Here is a 21900-nt window from a genome sequence, read left to right as displayed (position 1 = left end):
TTTCTATAACAAATACTAAGAACTTAATATAAATCAACAAAAGGAGTTAGGCAGAGTTGAGTACACAGAAGTATTTAAGTGAATATATAAAAAAAATATTCTTGATTTTTAATTTAAGGAGAAAACCCCACAGGTTAGACACAAAATTATAAAATACACACAATACAAAATAAATTGCAAGACAAAAGAATAGATTATTTTCTGAAACATTAGATTTTAAAAAAGCTGAGAAAAAAATTTTTGACAAGTAAACTTAGATGGATGGGAAGATGACAAAGGAGAAAGGCCTGGATGTATTTACATCTCACAGGTGCTTATCCAGTGGGCTGCAGGAACAGTGATAAGAAACAGGGTAAATGCCAGCCTCACCATCGCTGCTCCTGGAAGATGAATCCCTTAGTCTGTTCAGTATTTCATGGTGGTTAACCTGAACTACCTGTGCTTGAGCTTAAACCCACACAAGTACATCTTACAGTCGTTTTTGCTCAGCCTCCCTTAACTCAGATACAATTTCTAGTCTAAAACAGCATCTACTGAGGCTACAGTTTTTCCTCCTCCAAAATAGCTCTTTATTTCCTTGTGTGTCACTATCTATATCTTCAGTTCACATCTCCCTGGTGCTAAGATATCCAACAGCAAACAGCACTGCAGCAGTGTTGTCACAGAATACACCAGATTCCCCTGATTCTTCCCCACATTTCTCAAAACTGTAAAAAAAACCCAAATTCCATTTCTTGGTCTCTTCCCCCTTCACTGCTGTTGCTAGTTTTCAAGCACATACCTCCAAGTTGAGAGGCAGGAAGAGTTATGGAAACTTTCAATTTAAATGTTTATCCCACTTATTATCAGCTGTTCCACTTGATTTCTGAATGACCATGGAAATGCAGCTGCAAATGAATGATGAGTGGGGGAAAAAAAATCTTTAGGCACATTTATCAACCAGGCAGAGACAGCCCTAATATAGATGAAATTTAAGGCACACATCTTTAATACAGTATTTACAAGGAAATGTTTAAAATGTGCATTAAAATGGCAACTGTCACCACGTTATCTAAACCATGCCTGTGACTTTTTATCCAGTGCAATGGAATCAGTACAGCTGGAGGGCATTTTGAAGGCACGAGTGGATGAGCCACAGTAATTTTTCTGCCATCCATCAGTGAGAAGTCAGTGTAATGCTTTTCCCCAAGGAACAGAACCACTGCCTGTTCTTTCACAGGGGTGGCCAACACTCGTGGCTTCTCTCCACAGAGACTGGAAGCAACATTCCACGTCTGCTGGGCAGTGCTACATCCCAGCAGCACACAGGAAGGTCCCAGCACTAAGCCATTTACAATACAAGGACAGTGCTGGAAATGCAGTCTCAGTACTACTCTGCATGGGACCACCTTCCATCCCTGTATTTCAAACAGAGCAGGTCCCAGGCAGAGCCTAACAGTCCTCCAAAGATTGGTCAATGTCCATCACCTCTGCTGGATAGCTCCAGCTAGAGCACCTCTGAATGTCCTGGAAAAACAGCTGCTTCTGGAGGCTCTTTAGGCTGTTCAAAACCTCTGGAGAGAGTTCATGGAAGCCCCCCTGTTGCTCCTGATCCTCCTCCTCCTCTTCCTCCTCCTCCTCTAGAAGGTCCTCAGGAGGCAGAGGGGAGCATCTGGAGATGTAGCCCTGGTCTGACTGCACTGACTGTCTTTGGTCTTTGCATGGGTCAACAAAGACCAGCTGGTTCTGCTCGTCAGCCTCCCCCTGACAGAGATAAGGCTCTGAAGGAATGGCACTCTGTTGGTAAAGAGGGTACATGAGTCCATTCAGATGGTCACTCAGGACATCTGACAAGTTCGCAGGACTCTGGTCAGCTACTGAAGCTTCAGAGCCATCGTGGAGGATGACGTTATTCCTCATTGGAAAGCTTGTCTCCAGAAGAGGAACTCCTTCCATACAGTCTTCATTGCTCAGCACATGGTAACTGAGTATATTTTTATCTTCTATGGAAGAGACTGGCTCCACTACCTGAACTGGAGGAACATCCAGAGGAAGGACCACAGTCTGGGAATTTGGATCCCCACATGGATTAAGCTGAGGCTGCAGCTTGCAGCCTGCACTTTCACCTTCATGCATGTGGAGGTTGATGGTGTAACAGCAGCCGGGGTCAGGCTCATGTAGGTGCAGCTGGTGTTTCACAATTCCACCTGGCTCACTCAGCAGTGAATCCACCTGGCTCTCTCTGTTCAGGGAATGCAACTCTTCATCACTATCCAAGCAGATGGTTTCATTCTCAAACCAGTCTGGGTGCTCAGTCTGCCAGTTCTTGAACGTCTCTATGGCCTCTTTCAACTTCCTCCCACTGGGGGTATCGATGTAATTTTCAGCTGTTATTTCCTGGATTCGATGGATCCGCCCAGGTTCAAACTTCTCTAGATCCTGAATCCGAAAATAAATATCCTCAAACTTGTCCATCAGTTGGTATCTGGATGTGACATTGAACAGATCGGGTATATCTCTTTCACTACTTATTCCCTCAAAGTAGCAAACTATGTACATTCCAAAACAGGCTGGCTTCTTGAAATCTGGCAGGATCAGATTCAAGGCTGGGGTGAACAGGTCTCCCACTGGCTTCTGCTGATCTTGCTTGAGACACACAGGCTCACTCCCGAGCATGGCCTGCCATTTGGCCTGGGTGCCCCGAGAACACAAGATGATGATCTTTGAAGACAGCTCTTCCATTTCCTTCTTCTGCCGTGTGAGCCAGGGTAAGGGCCCCAGCTCCGAGATTTGGTGGTCTTCCAGCAGATCCAAGGCCACAGCAGTGCCACAGACTGTCATCAGGAACTCGGCAAACTTCATCACCACATCCACGTAGAGCAGGTGATCAGCAGAGTACACAATCCAAACCTTCCGCAGCTTCAAGGGCGGCAGGGACAGCTCGGTGTGCGGTGCTGATGGAAGACAGAAAAATATTAATTACAGCCACATTCCCCAAATTGTAAATGGTGTGAGTCAGCACTCATCAGCACAGGAGGGTATTAACAAAACTTAGCTTTAGTGCTGTTTTGGCAACATATGTGGACAACATCTCACTTTGTAAATTTGATATGAAAGTACTGACACAGGGGAGCTGTGATTTATAATAATGCCCATATGAGTCATCAGCTTTCACCTCACTAAAACACTACAGCAGCTTCAAGAGGTTTGCAAATATTGCTGTATTCTCTGGTGGAGAGCTGAGTGCACCCACCCCAAACCAATCTCCTGTTGCTATGGCCTAGATGATTAGCAAAGCTTCTTCTGCTAGTACAGCCTTGGCTGGGTCAAAAGTGTCCCCACATTCCAAAGCAATTACCTCCCATCCCACAAATACAGCATTTCAAAATCCATATACACAGCTTCTTTTAGCTAAACAGGAAGATCCTAAGGCTAACTTTTGGTTTCAAGAAGCATCTACAGAGTAGTTAGAGCCTACAAAAGCCCCTTCTGGGCATCTTGTGAGACCTGCATGACAGGTGCTTGACGAAACACAGGTGGCATCTTACCAGCTTGCAAACTGTCGTGATTGCATTTCCTTCGCCGGCGCTCTGAAAGAGAGATGGTCACTGTCAGTTCTGAAAACATGAAGTAAGATTAAATGCTTAAAATCACACCACCTTCCACAGACTAGGTTAAAAAAAATCTTTAACTGTGTAGGGAGATAAAACTGTAAAAAAAAAACATACTGAATGAATAAAGACTATTCTACAGACAATTCTTGCTGTATTTTTCCTTTGAGAGGAGACAATGCACTCAAAATGAACTTTCACCATCTTCCCCAAATCCTGGCAGTCAGAACCCCCAACTGCTCTGTGACCTCTCTTTAAGGAGAAGGGACTTTTTAAACGTGTCTTTTTCTTAAGAAGCTTTTCTGAAGAGGTGACTGAAATGTCCTTAGCTGCATCTTATAGACGAGTTTGATGTTATGAAATTTTCCAAATGATTACCAATTCTTCCTGTCATGTAAAAAGAAAACAAAACAAGCAGTGACTTACACAGCTTTCATGAGATAACTACCTCATGGCTGCAGCACAGGAAACTAGGAGTTAACCCTTAAGTACCAAATTTTCCAAGTTGCTTGATGTCAGTCTCTATCCTGTGTTTTTTTTCCCCTTCTACTTCAATTGTAAAATTTTATCTAATCTCACAATAGTATAAAATAAATTTTGCAAAGACTTTGGGGAACATAGGGAAGACAACAGTGTGGACAAACAGGAAACTTCTGTTCTGCAACACTTATGCAATGCAGGGGGAAAGTAAGTGCAAAAATCTGCAGCAATCTGCAGGAAACAAAGGGCTGAACTATGAAATTCCTTTTTCCCCTCATGAACTCTGAAGTGCTATGAACATGGAGCATCAGAGGGGATAACCTGTGGAAGGCTTTACTTATCTAGTGAATGGTATAAGGACATTGCAATCCTATAATGTGAAACAGAAGATGTTTTCATAGGCATTATCTCAGAGGCAAGGCATTGTAACAGCAAGGAACAAAACTGCAATAGAATAGGTACAGAAAGAGAAAAACTGTTCTTTAGCATTGGATTTTTTCTTCCTGGCTGGTATGAGTCTCACCTGCTCGTTTTTTAGTCATGCACAGCACAACTGTTATGACTGACCCCACCAGTAACACAGAGATCCCAGTGATACACCAGTAGAGCCATATCATCATATCATCTGCAAAACAAAACCACTCCTCAGACACTGTCTTACACAGAGTTTCACCACAGAGCAGAAGGTTCTCAAGCAGCAGAAGCCAAGGGCTGCCCTGGCTTTGCTGAGTAGACCAGTACTTCCCCCTTACAATCCACAGTCACTTCTCCAAACCAATTCCTGCTTTCATGGTGCTGCTGTACACCATAAACTTGCTCCACATAAAAAACCATATGTGCAGCACACTGAAAACACAGATCAAGAACCTTCCTCTAAATAGCAATGTTTACCCAGCTTTGACAGGCATGCCGCCCATGTCCTGCCTGTTCATGTAATCCAGTTTAAAAAAAAATTAAAATTTCACTATTTTGGGTCATGAATTTCAGTTTACAGGTGTTTTTCCTTTTAAAATTTTTTTTTAATCTCAGGCAAAAGATCCCTATAGGTGTTGCAGCCAAAAAAAAGATGTCAAATCATTATGCGCAAGTTATCTTGACATTCATAAAAATGAATATATGCATGCCATTCTCTCCAAAAGCTGCTTTATATTATGCAAATTTTTTAACACTGAGCAAAGTGACAGAAAGTATTTTATATTAAGACTCTTCTTGTCAAAACTGCTTCTCAAAGAATTCTATGCAAGTGAAGTGTCTCACAAAAAATTGCTCTTTAAGGTTCACACTGCATACAAATACTTGCCTCATTAAATCATGGTGAAGTCATTCTTAGCACAATTAATTCTGAACTCAGTGCTACAAGGGGACTGTTAAAGAAATTTTAGACACCAGGCTCTCATCTCCATCAGAGAGATTTATTGCACATATTGATTATGACACCTGGCTGGGTGAACTTGGTGGCTCAAAAGAAGAATAAAGAAATCCCTGAACAATGAAACCCTTATAAACCTAAACTCTCCATCCCTCACATGACAGTCCAGACCAAGAGCTTTATTAGCGTGTGGGGTCTCCTTGCTCTTTGTTGCTTTGGTGTTTTTTTACCAAGTGATTGCCAAGTGCTGATTTTCACATCCTCTGAGGTTTCAGTGGGAGTTTTGGTGGGTTCCAAATATGGTTGGTACAGTTCATATACCACCTCTGCACCATCTATGGGCGGTTCATGATTTTCAAATAATATAAAATTTTCAACAGGGACATTTCATGCCCACTGGGTCATTAGGAAGAAGGATTATTTCTAATTCTACACAACAGGAGAAGAGCAGCAAAAAAAGTTTCAGGGTATTGGAAGAACTTCTTACCCGATGGTTCTGTACCTGCAAAAGACAAGAGTTATGTTAAAAATTCAGTTTTCAGCTGTACAACAATGGGAATCTAATCTACAGAGAAGTGGTTCTCACTTGGAAGTGGTTCACATGGGATGAAAGCAGAGTGTCTCAGACAGTCTGTGCCACAGTTTGCAAAGAATGGCTGAATCTGCAATTGAAAAGAATCCAGAAACAGAAGTTATTCTTAAAAGAAATTTTGTTCCCTGATTTACTTTCTCCTTGCCTCAATGTTCTTTGCATTTTAGCACAGAGACATAGAATCCCCATTTCCTTTCAGAAAACAAGATTAATCAAGAATTCTTACACAATACATGGCAAAGGCTGTGAGCTCCTGAGGTTGCATATTTGCCATTCTCACTCCCATAATCTCTGACTTGGCAGCCCTGTACCAAGGAAAAGCCACCAACTACAGAGAATTCCTATATAAAAATTCTTTTAGCCATAATATTTCCCTGATGCAGGTAACTACAGATTAGCTAATCTCAGAACAAAACACTGTGAAAAAAACTCCTAACATTCCTAAAGTGCTCACTGCCTTAATTGTGAAAGAAGGACACGGACAACAGTGTAATCTCACCTGGACTTGGTAGCTACAGCAAGCTTTTATGTTCTTCTCTATTTTGATTGTGACATTCACTCGCTGTTGTAGTCCATCCTGCAGAAATCAGATGCAAGTTATAAGGGAAGGAAGAAAACTGAATGAAAGCAGGAAAAAAAAAAAAACCCAAAGAGCTGACATGATAAAATGGAGTGGTTCAAAGAAGCAGAAGCTATTTTTTTCCTTTTGAACAAGAAGCCCACAGAGAACAGAATGGGTAAAGGATCTGGCCACCATCTCTGCAGGTGTCCTGTGTGACAGATGTGGCAATGCAATTAAGACAGCAGGCCAAGATTGCACAGGTAACAGGAAATAATTAGGGATGTATCTCGTACAACTTCAAAGGAGTTAAACTTACAGTTTCTTAACAATGCAGAGGTCTTCAGCTTTGCAACGTGTAAACATTAACATGCTTCCTTTTTTAATTAAAAGCACCTGCCAACACTACTTCTGACACTAGAACAGGCATGTAAATTGCCCTTGCTACCTGCTGTACACAATCAATATCATGATAACCTAATTCTTCACAGTGATTAGCAGATACAAACTCCAAAATGAAGTGTATTCCCCTCCACCAGGGAAATACTCACACAGCTGTCCCATCTGTGTCAGTAAAAGCTTAAACATATCAGTCAGTGCATGCAAGGCTTTTAAGTGCTAAAGAATAGAAAGACTAAACAAAGGTTTTAAGTGTTAAGGAACTAAGGGTTTTAAGTGTTAAGGAATAGAAAGATTAAACAAACGGAATGCCAGCATATCTGCCCTCATGCAAGGAAGGGTGGAGAGTGATTCCAAATAATCAGTATTTCCCCTCCCTCAAATGCCTGAAGGGAAACATTTTTTATATTGGAACACAGTCTGGACACTCTGAGCTTCTCAGCAACACAGACTGCAAGACCTACAGAAATTGATTCTCAGCTTGAATGAAGCATCTGTTAGTAAATCACTCATTCTTATATAAAAGATTTAATTAACACCTTCCTGTGATCATCTTTGATAAAGTACTTCAATGATTTATTGAAACGTAGCATCTTAATTTTGGTTAATTTGCTTAGTCTTAGCTCCCCAGGCACTGGCTTGAAAAAGGTAAAAAAGCCCAGATAGTCAAACATAAAATTTGACTTTGCAGGTGTTTATAGGCTGCTTCATGCATTATAAAACCTATTTTTTTATCTTTTATCCACCAAATTTCTCTTTCCAAAGACAATTAAAAAAATAATTCCTTGAAAATTGTTCAAATGTCCTGGTTTAGCAAGCATTTAAGATGTTTGCCTAAATCTCCAGAGAAGGTATGACTTGGGAAGGGACTTACCTCAGTGAAATCGTGGGTGGTCATTTTACATCTCTTCTCATTCAGGTAACTGGACACATGGATTTGGTACCGGGCTGGCTCCATCCATGGGTGGAAGGTCACGAGCAGCGTTGCATCATCTAGACTTTTACCCTGGATCCTGGGTTCCCACAAGCTGCCTGGAAGTAGGGCAGATATTCTTGTGCTTCTCAACTGTCAAATATTCCAACAGAGCACCCACATCAATGTGACTCAAAAAATTTTACCTGTCTTTATACATGGGATGGTTCTTTTCATCAGAGAATCCCTGCAATCTGCAAGAAAAACCATCAGTAGCTAGTCAGAAATATTGTACTTCCTTTTAGGAAAAAACGACATTTCTTTATTAGAAGACAGAGACCTAACCAAGCTCTCCTAAACGAGTAGACACCTTTGTTCTAAAGCAGTGATAAAATTCTGTAGAAGAACAATAGTGATCTCCAGCATATAAAACAGTCCCTACACTCATGTCATGGCGTGTTTGGTTCTTCTTTTTCTTCTCAGAACAGAGAAAATGAATGAAACTAAAAACACAGCACACTTAATAGAATGTACTGGTGCAGAAAAGGTCACAATAGTGGAATTAAAACTTCATATTCATCCCCACACCCTGTAATCACTCCTCAGCAATAGCTTTCTCCAAAGGCATTCTGACATAGAAAAATCAGGAGGCTGAAATCTTCCACATTTCTAATTTCCTTTATTTAGCAGATTGGCTCTGCTTTTTGGGACTTCCTTCAGAGTTAAATCCAGAGTTACATATTCAACATTTAGCAATGTGGGATTTACAACTCTCAGCTTTAAATTATGTCTCTCCTCCAGGGTTTGGACAAAGGAAAAGTAACAACTTCCTGCTTAGACAGTTGAGAGAAAACATTTCATATCTTAAATTTCCAACTTTCAAAGTTACCAATTTAAACTTTACAAAGTTTACAAATTTACAATGTCTGTCTACAATGTAATTCATGTGTAGGCTCTAACCAGCAAAGCTCCCTGCAGCTGCTGAGCTTAACACCACATAATAGGTTTCTGAAGAGTAATAAAGGATAAAAGCCAGGAAGTTCTTAGTGTGAACAAGCAGAAGAAAGGGTATGAGCACTGAAAATGAAGTGCTCCCTTCTCCTTTTCCAGCTCACATTGACTGACACACTCCACACTTTGCAACAAAGTCAGCTTGACAACTATAAGTAAGCTAAGAAAAAATTTAAGAACCAGTTTTCAAGATCTGTATTAAGCACCAAATATTAATGAAGTAGTCAGTGCAGCCAGAGGGATTGCAGATGCTCAGCAACCTTGGGGAGCAGTAAAAATTATTTTAGTGATAAGAGAATTTTTGCATCTACAAGAAAGGGTCAGGCACCCAGCATTACCAAGTTTCTTGGTAAATTATGCTTAACTGTACCTTTGAAATTGAACTTCACATGTCTAGGATTTAGTACTAGAAGCCAAACTTGTGATTTGGAAATTCTGGCCTGTACTTCCAGCTGCCACAAGCACAGGGGCAGCTCTGAAATAATTAAAATTAAGTAAAAGCAGCAGTGATGTCAGGTCCACAAACCCCCAAATTCCTGCCAGAGGCCCACAAACCACCACATTCCTAAACTCAAGGCATAAGTGAACTAAATCACCTCTTACCAGGCATTGTAAGAGAAGTGGACTTGCAATTGTAGTCTCCATTTATGCCCAGTTTGGGCAGGTGATACACAGTCACTTGGTAAGTCTGGCCAGGTTCTACTTCAAAACGGTCAAAAGTGAAATTCCACTGCAAACAAAACACAAGGACTTTAAAGGACAATGTTGCTCTTTAAGCACTGCAATTAACAGCTGACTTGGCCCTGTTCCACTGCAATTAACAGCTGACTTGGCCCTCATCCCATGTAATCCTTTAACTGAAGCCTGACTATGAAAAATTGGAGCTCAAGTGTATTAAATATACCTGGTCTCTTTGTCTGACTCAATTATTCTGTTTAGAATTAGTTCTTTCTTGGGATCTTTGAGATGATACAACACTTTTATGCCAAACTACTGTGTTCCAGTGTGTTCCACTGCATGGAACTTCCACCAAACTACATTCTGAACTGAAAGGAGACTAGAATAAAATAAGCAGTTTCAAGATGGAAATTTCAGTCTAGTGTGAATTCTGTAGCACTTTGCAAGTGCTAAGCATTCAGAATTGCATTTATACATATGTATTTCTGTACCTGGCCATTCCATACACATATTCTTAAATCTATACTGTTTTCTGCATCAGCAACGCTGTGCAAGTTCTAGGAGAGGCACTCTGGGAGAGTGGTGTTGGTAAGTGGTAAGGTAACTATGGCCAAATTCAGTGTGATTAAGGAATGAACTCCTTATTGTTTGTATTCCTTACTATTGTGGATGCTCAGAACTTTTCTGATGAGTTTCCTAGAAAGAATGTAATCTGAACGGCCACCCCCAAGGTTGGTGTTTTCCTCCACAAGAGAGTACAAGAGAGAAGTGGAAGCAATAGTAAGAGTTGAGTTTAAAAGCTATAAAATGTCATACTCTCAAGCAGAATGCAAGAACCCCTACAATTATTTGCTTTAAGCAGCCTCCCAAGTGATGAAACATGCCAGGCAACTAAAAGCAGCTATTCTTAAAACCTGAAGGATGGGCAGAGTGCAAGAGAAATGGGAAATGACAGCAGATCTCAAGTCCAGCACAGACTCTAAGCAGTCTGTACCTTTTAATCAATAACCTTGCCACAAAACAGTGAAAGCAGAAACAATTCCACGGACTAGAAAACATAATTTGGAGCCCTTTGCACTCACCCGGCCTCCATCCGGACGGACCTGAAGAGGCAAATTGTTCTGGAAGTCAAACTGGGCACAGATCTGCTGATTGCTGCTGACCTGCATGACGGCGAGCTCTGCCCCTTCCAGACAGCGGATGCTGGCTGCAGGCACAGGGACAGAGGGACACGTTCACCTTTCCCTCTCCTCTGCACAAGGAGAGGCTGCAGCCCCCACAGAGAGCACCACTGTGCCTAGCCTTGCTTTGAGGTGCTGAGGAGCTCATCATAAAGATAAGTGGCCGTGGAAAAGTGAGAATGCAGGGTGACTAACAGCACTCTCAGCCTAAAGGTTGTCCTGCATGGCAAAGCTACATCTGTGCAAATGAAGGAGCAGAGGAGAAGGTGATGCATTCTCCACACACCCTGTCAGTTCCACAGATGTGGTATCGTGCTGTGCTCTGCCCCTCAAAGCTGCCTCATGCAGCTTGGGTGCCAAAGCAAACACGCCTTTATTTTGGTACACGCTGTCCCAGGGGGAGAGCTGACAAGCACAGGTGAGTTCAATGACTGGGTTACCTGAGTCACACCTGCTTCTACACTACCATAGCTAGAGGTCATAACTCTACAGCCCTCAGACACAGTCCCTGCAGAAGGAAGAGATGAATGTGTTTAATTCTGCCTTAAAGCAATGCAAAACTTTGGACAAGAGCATGCAAGGGAAGCACCATGTACAGACAAACAAACAAAGATATTTGGTGAGTGAGAAAATGTGACTTATTGGTAGTCATTTAGGCTCCAACAATGAGACAATTATTGCTTTACTAAGGCACACAAAGACGAGATTACACCCACCAAACAAAATTAAGCAGCCAATCTCTCCCATTTCAAAGATCTGCTTTTATGACTTGAAGTTATAATTCTCCTTTCTATCCTTACTTTTTCCTCTGCTCCGTGCTCAAATTAAACAACCACCACTTACCATCCGTGGCCACTTTCCACTCTATCTGAAGCACAGGGACCAGTTTTCCATCCTCCTTACGGAAAACATCAGAAGAAACGTGGAGACTGCTTGGAGCAGAGGGAGTCCAAGCAGCAACATTCAGCCAGCTTGACTCCATGCAAGTGCCTATCCAGCAAATGAAATCCACATTTAGAGTGGGGTTGAGGAAGCTCTGCTTAATTGCAATTATGATCTGCTCTTTGGGTGAGGTTTATTCTGAGGGGAAAACTGGGTAACAGACTGCTTCCAGCTCAGAAAGGCAGTTTTCTATATGGAAGTACTCTGTAAATTGCCTGTAATAATCTGCATTTATTCCAGTAACTTCCACTTCTTCTTTTCCTTAAAATCCATTGGTACTTGTCAGAATCAATGTAGTCAGGCTAAACAGGTCAAGTAAGTTTACTCAGTATCTCCTTCAACCTTCTGCTGAAACAGAACAATGTTACTGCTGATTTCCAGCCTTCCAATGATAAGAAATCTATCAGATATCCAAGGAAATTGTTCCAATAGTTAATTACCTTGGGTCTGCAAACTGCTTTTCCTCAAATTTGAATATACATCTGAATTCAGCTTCCAACAACTGCTTGCTATGCCTTGCCTGAATTAACAAGTTCCCTGGACAGAAAAATAAACTATGCTTGTCAACACAGTGTTAGGGAGAACTGGTCCTGTAAAGTTATCAGAAAGTAAAATCAGGTATGACAGGCATTCTACAGACATGATCTGCTTAGGCTTTTTTAACACATTTGACTTCTCAGTGCATGTTAAAAATAGCACAGTCAGGCCCCTAAAGTAGACTTTGGGTTTATTTTGATGGATATGTGATGGTAACAATGGAAAGTGGGCACTGTCCTTTCAGTTCGCCAGTATGGCTTTAGGCTTAGGAGTAATCAGACAATCCCCAAATGCTCATTTTACAAGAAATATCTATAAAAAGCCTGACAAGAATAAAGTACCTTTCAGCAAAGAGTGTACTAAACACTAAAAAAAAAAAATTTCCCCTGGAGCAAAAAAACACAACAAAAGCCATAAGGTAGAATTTAAACCAAGTATTTAACTTAGACAGCATTTTAATGCTGGTGCTCCAGTTTGGCTTAGCTGTGTTGTCAAGCTGTATTCCAGTGGGAAATATCAGCCAGCCTGATCTCATCCAAGCCCTCTCCTGCCAAAGAAGTTTTAAATCTGGTTATTTCAAGCATAGTCCTCTCCCTGATCTGGCAAGCCAAGCAAAAATACTGCAAAAAATACTACTGGCTACAAAAATACTTGCGCCAGTATGACACAGGGTTGGGCAACGAGGCAGGAATGAGCTTGCTTAGAACAAGGGCTGCAAGGAAAAGTCAAGGAGCTCTGCAGTGCTGCTCGGTTGCCTCCAGGTACCAAATGGATAATTTCAGAACATCTTTCTTTTTTTTAAAGAACATTTTTCACAACATTACCCATAATTATACTAAGGCCTTTCAGATGCATGCCATTGCTAAGACTTGACCTCTTACACCCAGTAATTTACATTAATTGCTTTCAACTGCACCCTCTATGCCCCTTTTTAAATTCTAGTTTATACACTATTTTTCATCAAGTACTACCATAATGGCTTGTAATAAACATTTACGGGCAAACTTGTCCTTAAATTCCCATTTCTTTAAAAACTGATGATCCCAGCTTTAAATAGAAACTAAACAAGTTGGGTTGGGTTTTACTCATGCCACTGCCTACCCCCAAACTCGATCCCAAAAAAGAAATAAGTTTCCATTCCTCTTCCAGCTAGAGCTTATAATGGATCAAACTGTAAATTCCCAAAGCAAGGCAGGATAGCAGTAGTTCCCTTTACAACTCTCTGATTCTAGCAGGAAAAAACATGCTGTATGAACCCAGTTAAAAAAAGGAAAAAAAAAAAGCATGATCTGATGAGAAAACTGCAACAAAGAAAAAAAATTACTTACTATTTCTTACGAGACAGTTTAAATCCTGTGGGGGAAAGAAACAAGAATATTACTCTCAAAATAAAATTGACAGCAACCTGCTTCTGCTCAGTGCTGGGATAGGGGCAGGAAAAAGCACTTCAGTGATGCACACAGATTGGAAGAATTAGCCATGATGGAAACACTGGACTAAGCTGTTAATCAAAAAACCAGGGACACAGGGCATGAAACCTGGGCACAATTTATGTGACATCTCTGAGATCATCCAGTCCAACCTATGACCAAACACCACTGTGCTGAGGAAAGGAAAAAATCATCAGAATTGGACACTTTCTCATTAAGAATAAAGATGCCTTGATCATAAAGAAGCAACCAGAAATTATGTGGGCTCTGCCTGGCTTTTCCCAGTTATGTTTTGTTGATACTGGAAGCCCCCATGGTCACCAGGGAGAAGCATGTCAGCTTGCTTGGTTAGTGGGATGCAAGATCCCAGTGAGAAGGAAACCTGAAGTTGTCACTGTAAATCAAGAGGAGGGCTAGGTTTGCTCTCACTCATTTCCTATGCCATGACAAATAAAGCTGGATATTATTGTCAACCATTGCCACCATATAATTCATTTCAGGGACCAGGGAAGGCAGTTGGGTTTTTAAACTCTCTACAACTTCCTAAGGTCAACTGCAAGTCTATTTGGGGCTTAGTGTCCAAAGGTTTATTTACATTTTTAGGAAAGGGTGCTTGAACAAGCCAGCTGTGCCTTTTTGGTAATGAAAATACTTCAGAGATCAATGCTCGCATTTCAGCTCATGTATCTGTTCCTTGGAAGGAAAGCAGGAAGATTTGGCATTAAGCTCCTCATGCTTATATAAAAAATAAAACCTGAAAATCTCTTCCAGGCTTTTGCTACACAAGTCACAACAATACACACAGGTATAAATCCAGCCTTCAGGCACCCTTCACAAGAAACACATCCACACTCCAATTACTGTACCACAAATGCACATAGAAGTGCATTGAAAAACAGCACCTGCAACCTAAATCCTTCATTAATGGGAAAAAAAAATGCTGATGAAACCAAACCACCAAATCCAAACTGACTAACTACAATCACTGAAAAAGAGAAAAATAAAAATTGTGAATACCTGTATGGAAGAACAGATTAAGCTATGAAAAAAATGAGTCCTAACACTTCAGACCCTTAATCAGACTTCTAAAGGTAAATTATGTGGTCTGACAGAGCCTCTTAAATGAAAAGGTGCAGTGGTTTTATCTGAGATGCAGTTAATTTTCTTCTCATCAACTGCTACAGTGCTTTCCACTGAGGGCAAAGAGTGAGTGGCTGCTCTGGGATGAATCCTCAAGAGGAAAGAAACTAACCATACTAACCATAGGGATTTTTTCTAATGTAATGATTTCTGTTAAAGCCTATCACTAAATATTCAGTCATTTTGTGTTTGCTCTGTTCCAGTCATCAGTAATTATTGTACATGGAATCACAACGAAGCCCTTATTAAAAATATAAGGCATTATTAGCCTGAAGAGCAGTAACATCTGCTTTCATTTGAGTGCTGGTGTTCTGTGTCATAGCTGACAACACAAGTGAGGAAATGATGCATTTCCCCTTTTTTGTTTAATGATTAATATGAATTGAATATTGATCCAGCACAGCATACAAAGGGATCCTCTCTTCCTCCAGGTCTATTATCCCAGGTGAAGCATTCACAAGCATATTCCCAGCTTTGATGTGTTGTGCCCTTCCTGACATTTATTAAAAACTCCAGAGCTCAATGAGGAGCCATCTGTTGATGAGGATTTAGAACTGACACTTGGTAATTAAAGCCTTTCTTATCTTTTCAACACTGGGTTTCTATGGGGAAAATCAACAGTATTTTATCACCAACAGTATTTTATCACCTTTCCCCTACCCCACTCAGAGTTTTCAAGGGACTACCTACACGTGTGTTTTTCCTGCCATGCACTAACCTGTTTAATTGCTGTGCCAGCAACCTTTTTTTAAGTGTAGCTGACTATACTGAAGTGTTTTAAGCTGCCATCAGTTAGCTGAGCATTTAGCACCGTTTGCCACAAGAAGAGTGGAAAGAGTCTCCCACCACAAGGTACTAATTAACTTCTTGATCCTCTGCCTTCCGAGTCCCCAGAGCACTACAGGGATGACCCAAGAGCTGAAAACGCTTCTAAGAACAACTCATCCACATAGGACGTCCTCACTATTGGCATAAGGAAGCAAAGATAAGTGAAGATCAAGCCACACTGCAGGCAGAGGTGTAAGAAGCTCAAGGAAAGGCAAGTCCTAGAAAGGACTTGCCACAAAAACCTCCATCTCCTTTTTGTAGAGTACCCAGGTGAACACAACTGGGCATAGCTGAGGGCACACTTTTATACCAGAAAGTGTAACTCCAGACAATGAAATTCAAAAGCCAGGAAGCAATTAGAGCTAAAGACCAGTTCAGGCTGCAGCACGGTAAGTCAAGCACTGTCAGATTTGCACTGGCTGCCTCCTCAGCACCTGAGGGAATACTTGTTGGTTTTTCCTTGTAAAGGTTCGACCAACACAAAATCTTACTTAATGCATTGGATCATCCAGAGTACATTAACAAAGCTCTAGACAACAAAAATATTTAACCTAGTTTCCCTACTTGAATGTGCTGGTTTTGGCTGGAATAGAGTTAATTTATTTCCCAGTAGCTGGTTTGGATTTGGTTTGGCAGTGTTTTGGATTTGGGCTGGAAATAGTGCTGATAACAGAGAGATGTTTTTGCTCTTGCTGAGCAGGGCTTTAACAGGTCATTTCTGCTTCTCTAACAGCCCTGCCAGTCAGAATGCAGGGGGTGCAGGAATCAGGAGTGGACACAGCTGGGATTGCTGACCCCAGCTACCCACAGGGATACTGTAAGGCATCAAACTCAGCATATAAAGCTGGGGGCAGAAAGATGAAGAGGGGGATGTTCAGAGTGATGGTGCTTGTCTTCACGACTCATTGTTATGCATGATGGATCCCTGCTGTCCTGGAGGCAGCTGAACACCTGCCTGCCCAGGGGAAGTGGTAAAAACGAACTCCTCATTTTCCTTTGCTTGTATGCATGGCTTTTACTTTACTTATTAAATGGTCTTTATCTCAGCCCACAATTTTTCTCACTTTCACCTGATTCTCTCCTCCACCCCAGTGGTGGGGAGTGAGTGAGTGGCTATGTGGGTCTTACTTGCCAACTGAGCTTAAACCAGGTCTGACAAGCAAAGCTACCAACATGGGAGGCATAAATAAGAGAAGCAGATGATTTTGAGGTGATGCTGAAACTATTCTCAGCAGGACAGGCACAGTCAACTCTTCCTGTTTACTTGCTGTATTTTCACAGAAAAGTAAGCAACTGTTTCTTTCACTCTTTTCTAATGATTTTTATTTTGCTTTTGACATAAAAAAGACCGTATGTGTGGAGAATCGTTTGAATCTGAATGAAATAAACCTGGGAAACTGATTAACAGCACCATCCCATAACAATTCAATTAAAGTAACGGGAGGCAAAGATTTCCCGGCAGGATGCTGTGGTAACTAGAAAGAAACCGCTGTGAGCCAGGCAAATGTCCAGTTTTCCTTTAAGGAGTGGCTGCTGAATGGGAAGGGCTCTAGCTTTCCAAAATTTGCCTTTCACCTTTGAACCATTCTATGTATCTTCTGAGGCTTGGATGATTTGAAGTTTACTGCAGTTTTCCTTTTCTAACTCCTCAGTAAAAAGAAGCAGAGATCAACACATGAACACATTACAGGAAAAAATGCTGAAGAATGATTTGTTTAAGGCTTGTAGAAGACCAGCATCTTTTGCAAAATTGTTTTAATTTTTTTAAAGCATTTTTCTCTACAGTTTCTAACTTTTTATCTCGCTCTCATATCAGCAAAATCAAATTCAAATGTTAAAATTTCATCATAACAATCAGTTCTAAAGTTGTCTTTATATTTTCATAGTTTTGATCAGTAACCCTTTTTATGCTGAAGTTCAATAGTTTTGATCACGACTCCTTTTCATGCCAAGAAGTCCAGAAATATTTTAACAGCACTCAGTGTGATCATGGGTTATTTTAACATCCTACACAGCAGAAAGATGCCACAGAGGGGAATGACAGAAGTCTGTCAATAGCAAGGGCCAAATGAACACATTTGCAAAGGAGACCAGGGAAAAGTTGTCTGCACATGCACCACTATGGCTTGTCTTCATGAGAGATGTTACATCAATTCTTCTTGAGAGACTTCCAGTGAAGAAAGCTGCCAAGATAAATTTCAGAGACCAAGCCATGTTCAGCTATCCAGCCCCTCAAAGACAGCAGGGTTATAAACACTGCATTCCTCCAGGACCCCCAGGCACGCCACGTTCCAAAAACAGTTACAGCACAACAACTGAACACAGTGATTTAACACTTGATGGTGAAAAAACAGATGAGTATTTAAGCTGTGGGATGCTTTTTTCCCCTGTACATAGGAAAAAAGCCCCTGCAGAAGACATATACAAGCAATAGTTACTGGTAAGAGCCAGATTTGTATTGTGCTATTCAGCCCTACAGCTGAGCACAGTTTGATGGACTGGTGGTGAATATGCCCATTAAGTGCATTTTTTTGGCATTTTTATAAGATGAGCTGTTAACAAGCTTTTAGTTTTCCTGTCAGGTGCCTATTGATACTGATATGACACTTTCCCTCCACCATCTCATCTAGTACATGAGGGTTTTGCTAAGGAAGTTGCCATGGCTCAGCCTGACCTGCTCCAGAGCTCAGCACTGTGGGTTAGACAAAGGAAGTGGGGCTCACCCACCCTACTCAGCAGCAGCTCTGCTTTTGAACCACACCACAGCCACATGCTGGGAGGGGTACCAAATCATCCTCTGGAAACAGCACAACCCACAGAAAGGGAAGGGGGAACTGTTTTCAACTGTCACAGCTTCAGTTGATGGGGCTTTTTCCTACATGAGTCAGCAGCTTCAAAGCTGCTTAAAGAGGCTGCTCCCGGGCTTAAGATGACTCCTTTTTCTTAAGTCTATCTGCACTTTGGAAATTGGCTTTTTGATAGAAAGGGCCAATGTAGCAGCCCTTTCACACAGCATGTAGCAGCCCAACATTCATGCATGCTCTGTGTGCACACCAGGGCATGGGGCAACACAGCTCCTCTGTGAAAGTTGGTGATGTCCAGGTGAACCCCTCACCCAGTTACTGTGGTGACAGTTCCTAAAAAAAGAGGGACAGAGAGCAAAACAAAGTCAGTCAGAGCACAGCCACCCAAGGACTTGCTGACACTCTTTAATATATTGCTGTCAATCTCTGTGACTAACAAGGTTTGGGACACTGTGGTTACGTGAGATGCCTAAGCAATATTGTAATTTTCCATTTGCCATAGTTTACATTTTGTAATTCTACAATGTTCAGCCTAAAGTAAAATTGCAGAACTGGTCAGTTTTCTTGGGGTCTCTTTAAATAAGCCAGAAGGCAGCAAAACACAGGTGTGGTAAAATAGGGTTGAGGATATAGTCAAACATTAGGAGAAGTGTCAAACTAGACAAAAGACAGGAAATGTGTACAGGAAAAGATTACAGAAACTTTCACCCCAAAGGACACATTTTGTTTTACATTTATCTATAGCTGTACCTGACTATCTGCCTTTTTCAGACTGCTGAAAGTGCACCATGGCATATAAAGTTGTCCAGCTTAGATGACAACTGTCCATTTTCCTGTCTCACTGCTATTGTTAACAGAACTAAAAAGCCAAAGCAGATCTCTTCCCCCTCCTACAAACTCCTTATGTGTATCTGAAACAAAAAAAACCCCACCACCTGAAAACAAAACAAAAAAGCGACCAACAAAACAAAAACCAAAACAATCCTCAAAAACCACCGGGGAGAGTGACCAGCTTGGGAGTTCATATTCAGAGTTCGCTCAGGTTGGTTGGTTCACTTTTTACAGCGACGTTGCATTGGCAGCTCCTGTCCGGCCGGTTCCACAGGGAGAAAAGGCAGCCAAAACCCGCCTGTTCGAAACGTAACTTTTCATTCTCCATGCACTCCTAAAAACTCCCTCATCTGCAAGGAACTGGTTAAAACTTTTAGGACATTAGGCAACGTCAGCTCTTAGCACAGACTCACATCCTGCTCAGGGACTGCGGGCGCTTCCAGCACGGCTCAGCCCGGCCGCTCGGAGCTTCCCGGGACAGACACACCGCCCGGGACAGACACACCGCCCGGGACAGGCACACCGCCCGGGACAGGCACACCGCCCGGGACACACACACCGCACGGGACACACACACCGCACGGGACACACACACCGCACGGGACAGCGACACCGCCCGGGACAGACAGACACACCGCCCGGGACACACACACCGCCCGGGACAGCGACACCGCCCGGGACAGCGACACCGCCCGGGACAGACACACCGCCCGGGACACACACACCGCCCGGGACACACACACCGCCCGGGACACACACACCGCCCGGGACAGACAGACACACCGCCCGGGACAGACACACCGCCCGGGACACACACACCGCCCGGGACAGACACACCGCACGGGACAGACAGACACACCGCCCGGGACACACACACCGCCCGGGACACACACACCGCCCGGGACAGCCACACCGCCCGGGACAGCCACACCGCCCGGGACACACACACCGCCCGGGACAGCGCTTCCCGGGCCGGGCAGCCCAGCGAGCTGCGCAGCGTTCCCGGGACAGCGGCGCAGCCGGCCCCGCGCCCCACCCGGGCGCCGCTCCCGTCCCGCCATGCCGCCGTCCCGGCCCCCGCGCCCGCCCGGGCCCGGCGCTGCCGGCGCCGCTTACCGGCTGCGAGCAGGTGAAAGGCGGCGCGGCGTCCAGCAGCAGCCGCAGGGCAGCGGCGGCGGGCGGCCGGGCCAGCAGCAGCGGCAGGAGGAGCAGCAGCGGCGGCGGCCCCGCGCCCGCCATGGCCCCGCTCCGCCGCCCGGCGCTTCCGGGCTGGGGCCGGGCGGGGCCGCACCTGAGGAGGGGCCGGGGCGGCGCGGCGCGGGGCCCGCCCGCCGTGTGCGGCCGCGCCCAGCGGCTCCTCCCCGCCGCTGGGCTCAGCTTGGGGTTAAAGAGCCAAAAACGCTTCGGCCTGCGGGTCGTCTTCCCGTTCGTGGGTCAGCGGGAGGGTCCCGGGGTCTCCGTGCTGGGAAGGGAGCGCTGCAGAGCATCCCTTCCAACACCCCGGCCAATACACACCTGGAGCAGGTGGCGCAGGAACGCGTCCGGGTGGGTTCGGGATGTCTCCAGAGAGGCAGACTGCACGGCCTCCCTCCGGGCAGCTGCTCCAGGGCTCTGCCACCCCTGGATGTAAAGAAGTTCTTCCTCGTGGTGAGGTGGAACTCCCAGTGCGGGTCTCTGGCTTCGGGTAAATGCCGTGAGCATTAAAAACTGACATCAGCAGCGCTCTGCAGCTGCTGGACAAAAAGCACTACAGGTGTATGTTCTGCTTTTCCACTTGTGGGGATGTTCTAAATGCATCCGCTTCGCAGGGGACTTTGCAAACCTGTTACTCGTTCCTGAGGGTCACCCCGCTTCAGCTGTCTCACAGCTTTCACTCCAGGTTTCGCACTGTTTTCACACTGCAGCACGCCCACAGCCACTTTCCCCTGTTCTTGGCCATGGATTTCACCTAATGATCTCACACAGAGCTGTAACTCAACCAAGTGGCCAACTCGGGGAGTTTTCCAGCAAAGCTGAGCCCTTTGATGGGCTTTGACCAACAGCCGTGAGCAGGGTGGTTTACTGTGCTTTTGTGGTGGCAAATGTCTAACCGGTGGCCAGTCTGAGCCTGCAGATAATGAGGTTTCTGTTGGTGAGCCTTCTGCCCTGCACTGATGACACCGACAGGTTTTCACCACTTCCTGGGTTTTTAACGTTTTGTGCCACCACAATTTAAAAGTAACAGCAGAGCCTGCAGTTCTGACAGTTACGTGCAAGTCAGAGAAAAATATTTATATATGCATGTGTAACTGAAAAAACCCCGTTATTTTTACTGAATCTTAGACTGATGTACTTGGGCTGAGCACACTGTGATTTATAATGCTGCAACACAAACATCGTGTTCAGCTGGCATCGTGGTATAATTTCCTGATAACCATGGTAGAACAAATTTGCTCAATCGACAAGCAAATATGTGGAACGTTACTTGTTATCATCCCATTAGCTTCATGGCTTATGTATATCCTAATTACACTGTATTTAAGCTGAGGGCATTCATTTTCTGTTGCATGTGCTTGGTAAGAAGGAATCCAGTAGAGAAAATGTTAAGTGTGTGGTTGCACATGAGTCACATGTTGG

General features: G+C 43.5%; 1 protein-coding gene across 1 annotated transcript; it reads right to left on the bottom strand.

Moving 5' to 3' along the window:
* Positions 1 to 959: 959 nt before the first annotated feature.
* IL17RA (interleukin 17 receptor A) lies at positions 960 to 20523 on the bottom strand. Its single transcript, XM_021535024.3, has 13 exons — positions 20401 to 20523; positions 13580 to 13604; positions 11616 to 11762; positions 10674 to 10798; positions 9517 to 9643; positions 8109 to 8156; positions 7864 to 8021; positions 6531 to 6608; positions 6026 to 6101; positions 5927 to 5941; positions 4594 to 4695; positions 3528 to 3569; positions 960 to 2933 (listed from the first exon to the last, which is right to left on the bottom strand). Exons 1-13 carry the CDS (start codon positions 20521 to 20523, stop codon positions 1432 to 1434), a joined length of 2568 nt encoding a protein of 855 aa, XP_021390699.2. The 3' UTR covers positions 960 to 1431.
* Positions 20524 to 21900: the final 1377 nt, after the last annotated feature.

This window comes from Lonchura striata, chromosome 5, assembly GCF_046129695.1.
Source record: "Lonchura striata isolate bLonStr1 chromosome 5, bLonStr1.mat, whole genome shotgun sequence".
NCBI lineage: Eukaryota > Metazoa > Chordata > Aves > Passeriformes > Estrildidae > Lonchura > Lonchura striata.
This window is presented reverse-complemented; position numbering and strand designations above follow the sequence as displayed.